General features: G+C 45.7%; 1 protein-coding gene across 3 annotated transcripts in view; it reads right to left on the reverse strand.

Annotated features, from left to right (window-relative positions):
• Positions 1-148: 148 nt before the first annotated feature.
• The window catches only part of SEC14L5 (SEC14 like lipid binding 5), a 58,825-nt gene continuing 42,327 nt past the window's right edge, over positions 149-16,646 (reverse strand). For all 3 annotated transcript variants that reach the window (XM_048866065.2, XM_048866064.2, XM_048866066.2), the window contains 9 exons: positions 15,484-15,673; positions 14,652-14,740; positions 13,291-13,361; positions 12,368-12,539; positions 11,472-11,606; positions 10,024-10,161; positions 7,947-8,192; positions 6,374-6,552; positions 149-5,059 (listed from right to left, as the gene is read on the reverse strand). In XM_048866065.2, coding sequence (XP_048722022.2) covers positions 4,954-5,059; positions 6,374-6,552; positions 7,947-8,192; positions 10,024-10,161; positions 11,472-11,606; positions 12,368-12,539; positions 13,291-13,361; positions 14,652-14,740; positions 15,484-15,673 — 1,326 coding nt within the window. In that variant the 3' untranslated portion in view covers positions 149-4,953. The remainder of the gene's footprint in view (positions 5,060-6,373; positions 6,553-7,946; positions 8,193-10,023; positions 10,162-11,471; positions 11,607-12,367; positions 12,540-13,290; positions 13,362-14,651; positions 14,741-15,483; positions 15,674-16,646) is intronic.

Below are 16,646 nucleotides of genomic sequence, written 5' to 3' on the forward strand. Positions count from 1 at the left end.
GTTTTAACTGAACTGCTAACACAGCAGATGAGAGAGGTTTGTGAAATAAGGTAAGGTTCATCTTTACTCCTTGGGACATTTAGATAACTGGAGCAATAGATACACTATAAATACCTTAGATTACCTGACAGATACCACAACTGCAATATTTAGTCAGTCATCTCAGAAAAACATTTATTGGTTCATTCATTTTATTCTTAAGTTACAGAAATATGGAGAGCAGAAAATTACAGCTGGTAACTTCAACTTCCAATTGCCATAAGTAACTGCACCTTTAGCTTCACATTTGTTGCTCAGTAACATGTCACAAAGCACCCTGTGTAGTCCGGTAGCATGCTCTGAATTCTCAGAACAAGTTGGGTTTTTTTGCTGACAAGACCCTTGTAAAAAAGTTAAGACAGGAGCAGGTTGAGTGGGGAAAATAGTATATTTACCTAAAAAAATAATGCCCATTTCGTCTTTATATACAGATAGCGTGGAAGTGTTACAGTGCCATTCAAACTGATTCATGGTCAATGCTGACAATGCACATCCTTTATGGATTGTTAGAAGAATTTTCTCAAGTCTGTGCTGGGAGAATAGGAAGCCAACACCAGGCAGGAGGCTCTGACAAATGTCCTTCAACTAGTCTTTCAGCCTGAACCTGGAAAGAAGGGTCTCATCTTTTTTTGCGTTAATAGCTCATAGTACAATTGTGGAGGAGGGTGAGGAAGTGAAATGCATTTCAAAAGAAGGTTACTGGCTTTGCTGATGCAACTGGCCTTACAAGATACGTTAAACACATGACAGCTTAGCACCCAAGTTCAGTAGGTAGGATCTGCAAATTCTGACCCATTTTCCACCCACCAGTTTTTAAATTGACCAATTAAAATGACCTTTGGAGTAGGGCATCAGCTTCTTACTTGTTTGCAAGGTTGTAGGCAAGGGGAGTGCAACTGCCACCTTTTAAGCAGCAACTGAAGTCCAACCCTGGGCTCTGGGATTGTAAATGCAAAACAGACTATTGAAACCATGTATGAAATAGTATCCTAATCCTCTGACACTGAATCAGAATTTCACTAGCTAAATCATCCCATAGAAGATTGTTTCCACACGCTTTCCACAATAGGAAAACAATATAGAGAAAGGGATCCCTATCAAAGGGAATTTATAGGCTATCCCTAACAGAGAAAAAATATAACAGTGCTTTATTAGTATGATTTTTGTGCTCCAGAAAACTCATTTTGGTTCTCTTAGTACAGGAGCTGCTGGGAAGAAATCTAGCTGTGCCGCTTCAGTCAGGTCAAGGCCACTTGGACTCCCTCTCAGCACTTCTGTAAAGCTAAGGTTGTGGTCCATGCAGGACAATTTTTAAAAAAAAGCCCTTTTAAAATAAACACCATTTAAATATTTAACCACAAGCCCTGAACTCAACTGCAACATTCTGGCTTTTGCCCTGCATGACAATGGAAATCTAGTCTGGCATCCAGAGTTCAATGGAAATCACATTTTCTACATCTGTTGTTTTGCCCCCATATATGCAATCTGGTACACAGCAAGTTGGGGTATATTTGCAGACACACACACACACACAAGTCAAGGTGTAAATAGGGCCATGTGATTTTTAAACTATAGAGATGGTCACATAACACTTTTGTAAAGGATTGAGAGGAAAGACAAAATGTCAACCTTGCAATGAGCCTGTGCATTTTACAGATGGAGTAACAAACAAAGAGATTAAAGCCCCAATTTACAGAAGTGATTTAATTCTGGGTGCCCACTTAGACAGCTGGGCCGGATTTTCCAGAGGTTTGGCACAGCCAGAGCTCCATTGACTTCAACTGGAGTGACAGGTGCTCAGCACTTCTAAAAATTACGTGGGTCTATCATTGGACTTTTGAAAGTCCTCACCCAGTGATCCTCAGACCTCAGTGGTTCAGGAGCCAAATTAATGATCAGCATTACCCAAGAGAGCCACCCACAGTGTGAATTCATTGTTTCATTTACTAGAGTGCTATATATCCATCTTTAAACAGTATGGCAGGGGAAATTTTAGTGTATGTATTTATAACCCCCCCAAATGACTGACCCAAGTATTATTTTATCTACTACAATTGGTTAACATAGTAAAAGCCTCCTGACTGGTTCATAATTAAATCACATGGTATTTTAGTATCTGTGCTGCAAAGAGCCACAGGAGCCATGTTAAAGAGCCACTTGCCGCTCAGGAGCTCAGTCTGTTCTACCCTAAAGAATTTGCTCTGGATCACAAGGAGCTGTGAATAGAACCCAGGACACCAGTCACCTTGTGCTCCAGTCACTAGAGCATGCTTTGAAGAAATGAGCATTATGCCTTATTTTCTGAAATGAGCTAGTGTAGCTTAGAAAAAAAGTCAAATTTCAGAGGAGTTTTACTTTGTCCCACATCTGGAATTACAGTGCAGCCTCACACATGGTACTCAGTGCATGGGAGACTGATGTTTGGGAAAGAACACTGGCCATTGTAAGAAGTCCTAGAAAGAGAGCAGGAGTGAGCCCTCACGCTGGCCCATACCCCTTTCACTTAAGGCTCTTGTTCCCCATCTCAGTTCAGAATGTGCACGCGCGTAACAAATTCTAAGCTGAGAATTCCACCTTCAGTGCTTTTTACTGCATGAAGGAGAACTATTCTCACAGGGACAGAGTAAATGTGAAAAAACATGACTGTCAGACTAAGAACAAGCAGCCATCTTGGAATAGGACTTGGGCTTTGCTGGTGGAAAGTGCTGGAAATCAAAACAGTTTAAAAGTTATACAGTAAATTGAGTAATTGTTTTTAGAAAATGAGTCAGTTGTGGTTAAAGCAACTTTGTGTGTGTCGGTACACATACACTCGTTCTCACCCACTTGATTTCCAGGGCTCTCTCATGGTGAAGCCCATTTCCCACTCCCTCTTTGCATTAAACTGGGATTGCAAAGGTTTGGTTGAGAGGTATCATTAAAATGGCAGCCCCTATCTGAGAAAGGCAAAAGTCTCGTTCACTTGATGGAGATAACGAAGCACTAACAAATGCTTGGAAGAGTCACTAATGTTCGTTCTTATTTAGTAAGGGTTTTACTACGTAGGTGTTCGCATTGATCACTGGAGCTTTCCTTTTCCATGCTACGAGTGATAGCTGCGATTTTCAAAGGGGCCTCTATTTGTTGTCTTCCGAAACTGCCACTAAAAGTCAATGTGAGTTAGATGCCTAACTCCCTTAGGTTCCTTTGAAAATCCAGCCTACATATTTATACACTATCTTCCGTATGTACATTGCTCCAGTTATCGATTAGTTCCCCCCGTTCTGGCAATGCCCTGTGCTTAGAAACAAGCAAATGAAGGTAGTGAGAACGGTTAAGGATGGGTGGGGCAGAGAAAATAAACTCCTTATTGAGGAATACCTCTTGGGTGTCTGTTAGTTATAAATACTGCCGAGAAGCAGCTCAGTATTGACCACCTGTTTTTTAACTTCCTGGTACTTGAGGAAAGAATACCGGCTACCTCTTTTCTGCCACGTAAACTCTTTTAAATGGGTTCTTACTCCTTTTGCAATATGTCCATCACTGACGTAATCAGCAGAGATTGTACATGAACATATCTTCAGCAGCTCTTAATGCATCGCCTCTCCCTCCCCGCCAACAACATCCACAAGCTTGGTCCCTGCTCTTGCAAACCCTTACTCACGCGAGTAACGTTGAAGTCAGTGGGGCCACTCCCATGAGCTTTGGGAAAAGAGATGACACACTGCCCTGAGTGCTACAGCCCTGAACGCTAAGATGCCCAGCTGCCACAGAGACTAGAAATGAAATCTAAAGGTCTGTGGGATTCAAGATGATCCGGCGTTCCCTTTTAAAACAAAACAGTTCAGTTGGTTAAAAAAAGATGATCTAGTTCAATAAATAAATAGTTATCATTGAAATGATCAATACATTAAACAATAATTTAAAATAAGCTATGATACAATTTGAATAAATATGTTTCATTAAGTGTTTAAATACTCATGCACACGTACTTTAGAAAAAAAGAGAGAGAGAGAGTGTTCTCTCCTCTCCATGTTAGCCCGTTTTTAAAGGAGCAGCTCCTATAATGCTGCCATAAAACCTTGTGCCTTTAAGGAAAGAACATATTGCTTTTTTTAGCCCTTTATAATGTGATTCGATTCCCACCCAGTATGATGGGGTGGGTCAGAGAGACACTCATTTATTGCTCATAAACCTGAGGAGGAAATAAAGACAAGTGGGTGTCTTTAAGAAAGGACTTGCTTGCTGGAGGTAGGCTTTCTGCCTACGCACTGTAGGAAATACTGTGTTTTTTAACTAAAAAAAACAAACTATTTCCAAGCAACATCCGATCGGATTGGGAGAGGTTTCAGGTTTGGGTTACCTTGGAAGTTTCTCCCCTTTCCCCCCGCCCCCCTCAAAACGTACTGACCTGTATTAAGGTATTTATTTACAATTTGCTTCAAGTCCCTGCTGCTGAAACACCCACTGTACCTTGAGTGTCATTGGTATTGCAGGCGCCCAGAAGAACTAGACTAATTTTGCTACACGTGAATAAATCTAGTTCTACGGGTCATTACAGATAAGGCCACATCCGTCTCCTCTATCGTATGTAGAAATAGGACTGATTGGAAAGAGCCCTTTAACCTTAGTAATACACAGATTCATGCAAAGTGATATTCACTCTAAAACACAGGTCTGTTAAAACACAACTGGTAAGTAGGCCTCTCAACGGAATCCAGTTTGCAGATTGAAAAGTCACACATCTCTTACTGAAAATAGATTTCAAAGAGTTCCCCAGACTGCTGCTATTCGTGGTCTTGTGAATGACTGCCCCCAAAGCCTTGATGCTGAGCCACACTGCAGCCTCTTTGGGTTGGTCCACAGAGCTGCCCTGGAAGGAGGCCTCAGAGCGCGGATGTAACATTTCAGAGGTCAGTAGAGGCCTACACCACGCTATCTAGAAATGAGGGAGCTGCTCTGGGATTGGTTGGAAGATGTCGTGGCTGCACTGAGCTGGGAAAAGCCACTGTTGCAGGATTCCAGGCTTGACATGGACCCCCTGGGATGAAAGAAAATGGATACGTTTGTTACACATACAGCTTCTTACTGGTACTCAAGTTGGTCCGAGATTCCATTAGTTTATTTCCAGAGTGATGTGCAAAGTGGGATTTTTCACTCTATCCTCACTGTGGTCTCGCCAGATGTAAAGACATTCAAGGTACCTAGGTGCCACAAAGAGGAATTAATTTGTCACAGCCAGGGATACTAGCACCCTTCTACAAAGGTGATGACTCATTTATAATAGTTACCATGGGGGTAGGGCATAGTAAGCTCTCTGGGGCTCTATATACAGTGTGTGGGCAGAGAAACAGTTAAGCGAGCAGTTAATGGCACACTGGATGCTATCAAAAGAGCTATCAAAAAAGCTGAATTGAGACGGGTCTGTTTGCCGTGGGCTGCCAGCATCAGATCATAGTTTCTCCCTCACTGAACACGTCTGGCAGTGGTACCCAGATTTCCCGACACTGAGGCAGTCTGAGGTTCTATTTATTACTGTTGTAGCCACTTCCACATTTCTCCCCACAACCACAGCACTAGTAAGTAAGTCTGAACGGTTAGAGTCAGGAATTCTGGGTTTTTGCTATTCTCTGCCACTGACTCAGCAAGTTGTGTCCTATTGGTGCCTTCAACTTAAAAAAACAACCACCCTTTTCTCCCCCACCCCCACGCACACACTTTTTCTTCCAGTATCCTGCTCTGAGGGTTAGTTGTCTGTAAAGCATTGAGAGCTTCTCTGCTGGGAGGCACCATAGAAATGTTTTAATAGGAAAAAAATAACACATCAGGGTGTACAGATACTCTGCAGGTTTCCTCTATGTCAGACTTATTCAGCAGACAAGTCTGTTGTCATGTGACCAATATCCTCCTTCGAACCCCTGACATATCACTTGGTTACTTTGCCCAATGGTCTGGAAAGCACGTGCTACAAAGTTACTCCTAAACACTGGTCTTCCAAGTAACGGTGCTCCACGCCCATTCAAGAAGCTATAGCAGCTATTAAAGACGTTTGGGGTAAGGCAACACATTCAATGAGTAACTCCTCCAGAGGACGTATAGTCGTGTCATAGCCCTTACAAAGGGAGAACTTCACTTCCTGCCAAGAACAAGGATGCATCAGGGCTCCATCTGGTGCTAACAAAGGGAAGTCTCTCTAAGGAAGAAGACCAATCTACTCGTATCCATTTTCCATGTGGTGTGCCACAGACATTTTAAAGGTTAGATATGACTGGAATTCCAGAGTCACAGCCTGCTTTGCTGGACTGCTCCTCTACTGCAAGTCACACATTAGCCTAACTCCTAGCGTGGCTCCTACCTGAAATCCTTGGAGGCAAGCACCTCAAAGTAGTACATGAGTTTACACTTGTGACTGGAAACTTGCAAAGAGGCCAGGACATCATCTACTCGAGGGAGGCTGGTGCCAGAGCAGGGCAAAGAGCTGTGCATTTTCCACTGCAGAACATAAAAGCCAGGCCAACGAGTCACATGAGATCCCTGTAAGAGATGGACAAAGAGCACCATCAAGCGACTGCCAAGTGTTTGAAAAAAAATAATCACCCCCTTTTAAAAAAAAAAGGGGGGGGGTTGTATTTCCAAATGCAAGCTCATGCTAAGGCCCCAGGCCTCACTAAACACTGACAAATGCATAGCTGGAAACCAGTCTGGCTTCCCCGTGTGCATGTATTAATCCTACTTATAACAACTGCGTCCCATGTTATATGGTAATATTTAAAAGTTAACTCTAGAACTATAAAAGTGTTTGCTAAAACAGTAAATCCCCCACAGTCAGGGGAGAAGCATTACCAAGTGTGAAATATCAGTTCACCACAAGAGGGGTTATCTTCTCCCTAACAAAAGAAAGTCTAGACATCAAACAAGCCACTGTGGACAAAAGACTTCATTGATTGCTTCCCTCACACCCCTGAAGAGGGTTCCTGCTCAAGCCCTATTCCATCACAGCTTGAACGCTGGGGGAAGGGAATAAAAATGCCAGTTAAAGAGAAATTGTTATTCCTATGCTGCTTGAACTCTGAGAGGCAAGAATTTCTAAACACACGCAAGGAGTCCCCAGCTGTTGAGCTTAGGTTAGCAGGAAGGGACTTATAAAGCATGCATATAATAGCGACTATCATTTTTTGGAACCTAAGACTGTACCTCATTTGTGTGCGTATCTTTACCTGTTTTACCCTTGTAAATAACTCATTTATTTTTCCTAGTTAATAAGCTTTTAGTTAGTTTATTACAGGATTGGCTACAAGAGTTGTCTTTGGTGTGAGATCTGAAGAACAGTTGACCTGAGGTAAGTGACTGGTCCTTTGGGACTGGGAGTAACCCGAATACAGATCTATCACAAGATAGACAGGAGTACCCAAGGAGACTGTCTGTGACTCTATGGTAAGATTAGTATAGTGATGTAGGCATTCACACTTGTTGGTGAAATCTAATTATAGAGCATACAACCAGTTTGGGGTTTTTGCCCTGCTCCTTGACAGTCTGCCCTGAGGTTGGCACTCCCGGTCCTGAGCCACTCCAGATAGCGTGACACACAGCATAGAGCATTTCAGAATGCGCTGAAGGAAACAAGTGTAACTCAGGTACTGCCATGCTATGCACTTCCTCAGGGGGACTGGGAGTCTAGTTCTTATGCAGAGAGCTATGAAAAGAGCCTCTCTTCCCTTGCAATGGAGGATTTCCAGTCCCCATTGTTTGGGGCATTTTTAACCATGGGATTCTGGAATTTGTTTAAGTTTCGCCGAAAAACATCAATATGAAAACTGCCACTCCCTGTGCAACCTACTCAACAGTCACATCTACCCTCCACTACCAGGTTCTGAACATTACTGGTTCACCATGGCTGTTTAGCGGTCAAGAGGCGCAGGATGTCCAACCTGAATGCTCTCTCCTTCCCGGCACACCAGCGGAGACTCCATGCGGCTGTAATCCACCCCCAGAACCCAGCTCTTATCGATTAGCTGCATGTTGTCCCCAGCAGTCGAAGCACTTGATGAAGGGGCCTCTTTGCGACTGGTCTCGGGCGCTCGCTTGGAGTGAAAGAGACAGAACACCACGTCTCCCTTCAGGATGTCAAAGTCCCACGTGATCACAGACTCACCCTCCAGGATTTCCACAACGATCTAAACAAGCAGCAACACAAGCAGGTTTTATGGGCTTGGTCTTCAGGTGAGAGCCAACATCCTCCCACCTTCCCCTCACACACAAATCTGCCCAGCTCCTGCAGTCTTAAGATCCATTACTGCTGCAGTTCTCAGCTCCCCAGGGGCTCATGAGCTGATCCCAGTTCCTGCCTGCAGATTTCACTGCCGTGGATCTGCTTGGCCACTTTCACCACAACCTTCTCCTGCATCGGCAGTGCCTTACAAAGTACAGTAACTCCTCACTTAAAGTCATCCCGGTTAACGATGTTTTGCTGCTGATCAATTAGAGAACGTGCTCGTTTAAAGTTGCGCAATGCTCTGTCCACTGCTTGCAGGAAGAGCAGTCTGCTGGAGCTAGCTGGTGGGGGCTTGGAACCAGGGTGGACCAGCAGCCCTCGCCCCTCCCTGCTCCCCTAAGTTCCCTGTGCAGCAGCTGCCCAGCAGGCTACCAATTGCCGGCAGTTCAGCTGTCCCTCCCCACTGCTATGTGCTGCTCCTCCCCTCTTCCTTGGAGCTGCTCCTGGAAGCCTCCAGCTTGCTGTGCAGGGGAGGGGGGAAGAAGGGGACTAATGTCAAGGTGTCCCCCTCCCCTCTACTCCTGTTCCTCGCTTACGCCTTCTCCATATAGAGCAGTGGGGAGACACAACAGGGCTCAGGATGGAGAGAGCTGGGGGGAGAGCTGGCCGCAGCTGCTGTCTCAACTTCCTGATCCTTTTAAAGGCAATGTACTTAGAGTGTGGTGTCAGCGTACTTAAAGGGACAATGCACCTCTCTCTCCCACACACAGGGTGTGGATCTCCGTCTGCCATGCTGTCTCCCCTCCCTCCATTTGTGCTGCCTTGTACAGTGGGAGGCTACATTAACAACAAATGTGTTAACCCTTGAGGGTACAGCCGAGTGCTAGTTCATCATTTAGCAGTAAGGCATTCCCTGGGAAATATCCCACCCTCTGACTTGACCACCTGAACCAAGCTTCACAATCATCATTGCTATGTACAGTATTAAGTTGTTTGTTTAAAAAAAAAATATATATTTGTCTGGTGAAAAAAAATTCCCTGGAACCTACCCCCCACATTTACATTAATTCTTATGGGGAAATTGGATTCGCTTCACATCGTTTTGCTTAAAAAGTCACATTTTTCAGGAACATAACTACAACGTTAAGTGAGGAGTTCCTGTTTCGTGCCTGTTCCCATGGTACCCCCATTGAGCACAACTGGCACCGAAGCAAAGGTTTCTGGGGCTCAGCTGTGGACTGCTTTAGAACGGCTAATTGTGAGGTTCCAACTGGCTGTTGCACGGGGAAATCGAACAGGCTGAGTCAGAACGAGCTATCATCCATGGTTAGAAATGGGTGCATCACTCTCAGATCAAAGGATTTCTCTCCCCAACTTTGTCCTTTTTGATTACACTTGAATATTCCCAGCTCATGTACTCTTCTCTCACAAGATCAGAGGCATGATAAATAATGGACACAAGGATATTGGGGGGAAGCCGATGGAGGCTTTATTTCTCCAGAAAAAGCAGGAAGGTGCTAGTGTGTGTGTACAGGGACAAGTTACACCAGAGACTAGAGAAACTGCTTCCTGACCCCCAAATTACTGTTCTTAACTTCCACACACCTCTGAAATGCTGGCAGTTTTATCTCAGCCATCCCCTGCAGAGCACTGTGCTGCCGGAACACCTCCAGCACTTACATGCTGGAATCCCTTCACAGCGCTATCCTAGCCTTCAGAAGAACAAATCTACAGCACAGCCCCTTGGAATGACCTCCCTGCCTTCCCCAGAACAGCACATGGTTGGTCTGTACCTCATGAGGAGCCCCTTTAAGAACATTTGCAGAGTGGTAGATGGTTTCTGTCCATAGTCGGATGTGATCAGAGTTCTCCGGTTCTTCATCTGTTTGATAAAGTGACTTGGGGACGAGTCCACCCTCAGGGACATTGCACTGCAAGAACCAGAGAGAGAGAGACACATCTGTACTGGGACTTCTAAACTAACATTTATGGTAATATCTAGACACCCCCAATATACCCAGTTACCTATTATGAAACATCAGATCCTCAGCTGGAGTAAAATGCCATAGCTCCATTGGCTTTACACAAGTAGGATCTGGCCCCTGCTCTTTGTGAGGGACACATCCCATCAGTTAGGTTGGGACCCCGATTTAGAGTGTTCTTTTCTTTAAGAGACAGTTCTACAACATTATTTGAAATTTTACCATGATGTGTCAGTGAAAAGCCCTAGCTTAATTTTAAATGCTCCAGACAGAATCTGGAATCCAGCCATTGCACCATGGTGCTAGCACCAGACAGCCTGAAAGCAAAATTGATGAGAAATAAGTAAAACTCATTGTATTTTCACTGTCTGAATGGGGTGTGACATGGTGAGCAGCATAAATGATGAAAAACTAAATTTAAGGTCTTTTTCATTATTTCAATTTAATATAATTTATTGAGAAGTTTCTGGGCAACCTACAATAAGAACCCAAGTGCCTCCACAATATTACATGACGTTAACAAGATTCAAAGAAAGTGGCTGCAATGGCAGATATCAAAAATATGAAAACAGTTCTAATTTTTTAAAGCTCAGACTAAAGGCACATTACCTATAATGTGTGATTTATGCATAAACCCCCCAAAAAATCAAATCAAGAGCCTTATATGCACGATGTGTTCGTTTATTTTTTTCAGTCTGGGTGTGTCCCTTTAATAATCTCCCTAATCCAATAGGCACTAAAGGAGCCAGACCAGATATTTTTAGACCTGTGCTAATCTGGATGCCATTTGACAACTGAAGCAGTGGAGTCATATTTTTGGTGCTATGTCATGGGACTGGGACATGATCACCAATCTGTAGCTTGTGGCTCAACCCATCATTTCAGGTATTTTTAAGCAAGATGAAGACAGACATGAATAACCCAAGGAAAACCACACTGACTCGAGGAAGAACTCTCAAAGTCCAAGGACCAAGTTCTGTTTTTCCACAACATTCAAGGTCAAGGCAGTCATAAGAGTAGAAAGGTAAGAACATCTAAATGCATCTCCCTCATAAAGGCTTCCTCAGCAAAACGCCACCTCTCCGAAGGTGAGCTGTGAGGGAAGGATGATCTCAGCACCCAGCACGATGGGTCCCCAGTCCAAGTGTGGGCCTTTGGGCACTACCAGTCTAGAAAGGTAACTATTCCAAGGGAAGGAGTGGAAGGACTAGGCCCCCAGGAAGACAGCATATCTCAGATTCACCTTACAGCAAACTCACCACACATTCTCCTCCAAGGAAATCTGGAATCACGTCTTTGTCCAGATAGTCTACAAGCCCTCCAGGACCCTGGTAGTTATTGCCGCTGTAGATGAGGAACTTCTGCCTGGTGTTTTCATTGATGAAAGGACTAACCTGAAATACAGGTGGACAGAAGATGATGTTCTTATGGCATGGACCGTAATTCGAAGAGAATGTTGCACCACATTCCAGAAACACTCCTAGCACTGTGGACTGGAGTCCACAGGGAAGTTGATGGCCCTGAACCAGAATAGGTTATACATAGAAATATTTCCATTCTCTCACAGGGTTCCCCCCACCATCCCTCACATTAGATAAAACTAGAAGTCACGTCCCCATGCTCAACACTATTCCAGAACTGCATTGGGCTTTGTCAGTTCTGTTCTGTGGCCTATACATCCAGCAGGCCCTAGCCAGGGTCACATTCATTACTTTATTCTCCAGTGCGCTTTCAAGTGGGATTTAAAAGCTGTTTATCTTTGCCATTCAAACCTGTGCCAACTGGAGCTTTTTATTGGCATGACTCTTGCACATTGGTATGAGAGAGAGAGTCCCAAGAGCTAGGCTGTCGCTCGGTGGTAATGCAGCACAGTGCCATATGAGAGCTCAGAGTGTAGATCCCAAACTCTAATCAACGCTGGCAGGATGACAGAAGCTAAAAGTGATGTGAAGACGACATAGATTGCTCCGTGGCAGCACTATGGCTAAATTCCAGAGCTCCACCAATGAGCAGTGTCGAGCTCTCCTCAGTCCAACGACAGGTTGCCCAAGAGCTTTTTCCTCCATATCCCTCCAACATCTACAGCACTGGAGATTTTAGCCACTTGTGGCACTGGCCCAGTTCTCACTGTCTGTACAGTAAGGATTTCACTTACCAGAGTCCACAGCACAGGGAAAACCCGTGGTGCTCGCACGATCAGTAACCTCCCTAGTGTCTCAGGGTAATTGTCCTCCACAACCTCGATTATCCGAAGGAGAGCCTTAACTCCAGGCCGCCACAGGTGACGCATGTTCAACCCTTCCAAATCCACCAGGCATGTCCAGGATCTGAAATGCACAGAAGAATGGGAGAGGTCACCACTGCGCTGCAGTATCCCCATTTCTCACCAACACAGCACCTGCCCAGCCAGCACAAATAAGAGTTGCACAAAACTTGTTTATCGTACACTTTCTATTAAACCTAGGGGGTGACTGGCAGTACCAGTGGAGCAACAACTACCCCCCCCCAGCCCCAAACAAGCAGCAGGTGGCCAGAGTCCAAAAGTATTTTCAGTGCACTGGCTCTGTAGGCCCGGAATGGATTCCTCCTCCCAGGGAGGACGACACAGGTTGTCCATTTCAAGGTGGTTAAGGGAGCTTAGGCCCTTTTGAATCCACCAAGACACAATCTGGGCACTACTGTCATGGCACTAAAGAGTTATTTTGCATTAGTTAAAAACTTGATGCTGTGCAAACGGAGCCAGAACTACAGGCTTCAAGCAGCTGGATTGGGATCACTAAGGCATCAGGTAGAAGATCCACCTGGAATGTGGCAGAAAAGCTGGACAATGTGATTGGGGACAAATAGCCTTGTTTTCCTTCATATCGAGTTGTACAGTTCATCTAGGCTATGCCCAATACACAGACACCCCTGCCTTGGCTGGAGTAGGGATTGATACAAACAAAATACTCCTGTCTGTGGCTTGGGCCTAAGAATTCCAGTTACTTATTTCAGTAAAATCCATGATATCTTAAAAACTTTCATTGAAATGTTACTTCCACCATGCCAGGGCCTTAAGACAGTTAAACGCATACTAACGTGATGGGACGGCCAAACAGGCTGGTGTTTTCCTCACACCTCTTTTGTCCCTCCTCGTTAATTGACAAAACCTGAAATGAGAGAGAGGGGGAGAGAGAGAGAGAGTGCGCACAGACTGGAGGTTACTTTGGCAACACACCCAAAGAAGAGCCCACATCGCCTACTCCACCATGGGGGAACACTGAGGAAATCACATGAACAGGGAGCTGGAGCCAGAACAGCCTATTATGATAAAAGGGACAAACCAGCCATGTTACGTGTATACGGAACAAGAAACAAGATTTTTGGAAAAGTTCTCTCTGCTGAAAAATCAGTTCTACTGAGTTTACAAGGCCTGTGTGTTGAAGGCCCCAAGACCCTGTGGACCAGATTCTCAAGCCCAGCTATGGGCCCTTTGCATCATTCGGGTGATGCAAGGACCACAATCCAGCTGCAAATCACCTGCAGAGAACTGCCCTGGCATCAGAGAACTTCCTCCTCGTACATTTGCGCCACGGCTGGGTCTTGCCTCACTCTGGGCTGGTGAGTATGTTGGGGGTTGGGAGGAGCTACACTGCTATGCATGCCACTAAGGACTCTACACAAGAGGAGTAGTATAGAGCTGCCTGGTAGCATGGGGGCTGAGGAGGCGTTCCAAAACAGGGAGTCAGAACCGATTCCCCTCCCATGCTCCCCTCTCTCTCCTGAACTGAGAGGAGCTCGGATGCTGGAGAGGAGACTAGCTGCTCTAAGTTTTGTTCAAGGTGATGGCAAAGTAAGCAAGTGCTGTGGTAGGAACTGTGCCAGTAGGCCTCAAGGTTGGGCTCTGTGCTTGAGCTAGCGTGCTAAAAACAGCAGTGTAGCCAGGATAGCATGGGCAGTGGCTCAAGCTAGCTACCCTAGTCTGTACCTGCCTGGAGCCCCGGTATGTATTAAAGCAGCTAATCCAAGCCATGGCCCTTGCTATCCTGGCTACATTGCTATTTCTGGCAAGCTGGCTTCAGCGGACCTGGATAGATACATCTACATCAGCTGGGAATCCACTGCAGATGCACCTTAGTGCTCATTTAGATAAGCCCTAATAGCCACTGTATCAACCATGTTCTGTGATGGCCAAACTGTTGAAGACAATGAGATGCAGCCAATCAGCAGGCCATATAGTGCCTATATGCTGCATGCTGAACCCTATCGCCATCAACAGTTGATGGGAGAGAGATACACAAGGCCAACTGATATGTGGTATTAGAACCAATTCCTTCATCTGCTAGTCAAGTGGATCCCTTCTTCCCACACGGGCCTGCTGCTGTGATCTGCACTTCATCTACACCTCTCAGAGAAATTGTAGCAGCAGAAGTTATATAGGTAATAAAAGCATCCCTTACGTGTCGCAGGAGCGACTCTTCTCCCAGGGCCTTCACCAAACCTTTTGTGTCCATCTGACCGAGGCGAAGGATGTAGAGGGGGCGGCCATCTTCAAAGCAAAGAACAAAGACGTTACAGGGAAAACACTGGTTCTAAGCCCCCAAACAGGAGATCCTGTAAAGAACCTGGAAACTTTGCTGAAGAAAAAGTAGCATTCAGATGGCCAATCTAACCTCAGCTTCCTGTCAGTGATAAATAGGCCAGGTGCCTGGGAGATGGAATAGCCCAGAGAGGGCGTACTGGGGGGTTTGAGCTATAGACTCTCTCTTATCCATGCCACAGGTCAGCATTGGCCTAAGATGGTTAGCTATCTAGTGGGCTGTGTGAAAAGCATTGTGGTCTTATTCCAGTCTTCAGTGGGAAGGTGATGATATCACAACAGCCTTGCCAGCAGCTCAGAGAGGCTGTCAGTTGAATCGATTGGAGTCTGACCTACTCATCTCCTTAGGGGGCAGACCCTTCCGGGAAGGGATGGGGCACTTAGGTAGGAGAAGCTTCCACTGTAAACAGAGTTCCTTACCTATAAGCAGGACATTTTCTTAAAAATTCAAAGAAAAAAAAAATGGTGCCCAAAGCATATTCCTATCAAGGGGAGCTTTAGGCCAGCCAGATTCAGCCTCATCTGCACATACAAAAACAAAGAGATTGCTTTGACACAATCGGGACATTCATACGTATTAGGAAACGTACCCATGCTAGGATTCTTCACCATGCTATGGTGTAACCTGCCGGCACAGCTAGCTCCACAGAGCCACAGGTGACTGCACTGGTGGTGCAGACACACCATCCTACCTTTATCCTGATAATGCCACCCTCCAGTGTAGTACTCCTCCAGCAGGGATGGGGGTCTCCAGGTCTGCAGGATGTAATCCACCTGGTACTGCTTGCGCCAGGTCAGCGACTGGCAAAGCATCTCGCGAGCCTTGTCGATGTTGAAGTCACGAGCCCTCAGGAATCGAAGGATATGCTCATCTTTGGGGATCTGGGAGACAGAGGAGACACACTCATTCCAAAGAGCTTGGACTGCACTGCTGCCAGCGCTCCCCTCCCACAAACACCAACAAGATGCAAAGAAGCTTCTAGCTCCTCCCAGACATGGGGAAGGATTGAAGTTTAATTTTCTTTCCTCCTACTATGTCCATTTGGTCTGCTCCAGCTAATCCAGGACTGTAGGGAAATGACAAACCCAGCCCCCCTCCAGACATAGGGCCCTCCCACCTACCTGGGCCTATATATGCCATGCATATTCACTCTAGAAACACTGCCAGCCAGTGAATGGAATAGACAGCTGGGAATTGCAGTGAACTCTGCTAGCCAGAGTCTCCCAAAACATTCCCCCACCAGCCGAGACAAGCCACCCACAAATCCTGCCTGAAAGTAACAAAGCTGCAATGTTCCTTCCCCAGAGAGACAGGAAAGCCACACAGCACCATGCAAAGGATGAAAAGCATCTTTGTTCAACACACTAGCCTACAGGAAGGCTCCTGTGCTAGCCCTGTGGAGACTGGTCACAGCTGGGCTGTCTGTAAATAGACCAGACACCCTCCAAAGGCTCCCTTCAGCTGGAACACTACAACTCACGCTCTTGTGCGGGCTCTTATCATCTGGCCCGTCTGCTGAACCTCCACACTGGCCTTGTCCAAGTATGTCAGTCCCTCTCCTTTCTCCATGACAGCTACCCTTCATGACATTACAATGTAGTCCCCCCAATTATCTCCTCTCAAATCTGATCTCATGGCCCCCCACAAGCTTTCAGCTAATCACACTGGCCTCAAATGTTCGTCCACTTCTCCCACCAACACTTCTGTGCTTTGGCTCTCGCTGCCCCTTCTGCCTGGGGCATACTCCAGGATAGCGAGTACTTTCTGACTTCCTTCAAATCCCTGGAGATCCACTTCTACCTTGAAGCCCAAGATAAAATTGCCAGCTACTCACGGGTAGGCAGTTGGCCTGCA

The sequence above is a fragment of the Caretta caretta genome, chromosome 10 (genome assembly GCF_965140235.1).
Source record: "Caretta caretta isolate rCarCar2 chromosome 10, rCarCar1.hap1, whole genome shotgun sequence".
NCBI lineage: Eukaryota > Metazoa > Chordata > Testudines > Cheloniidae > Caretta > Caretta caretta.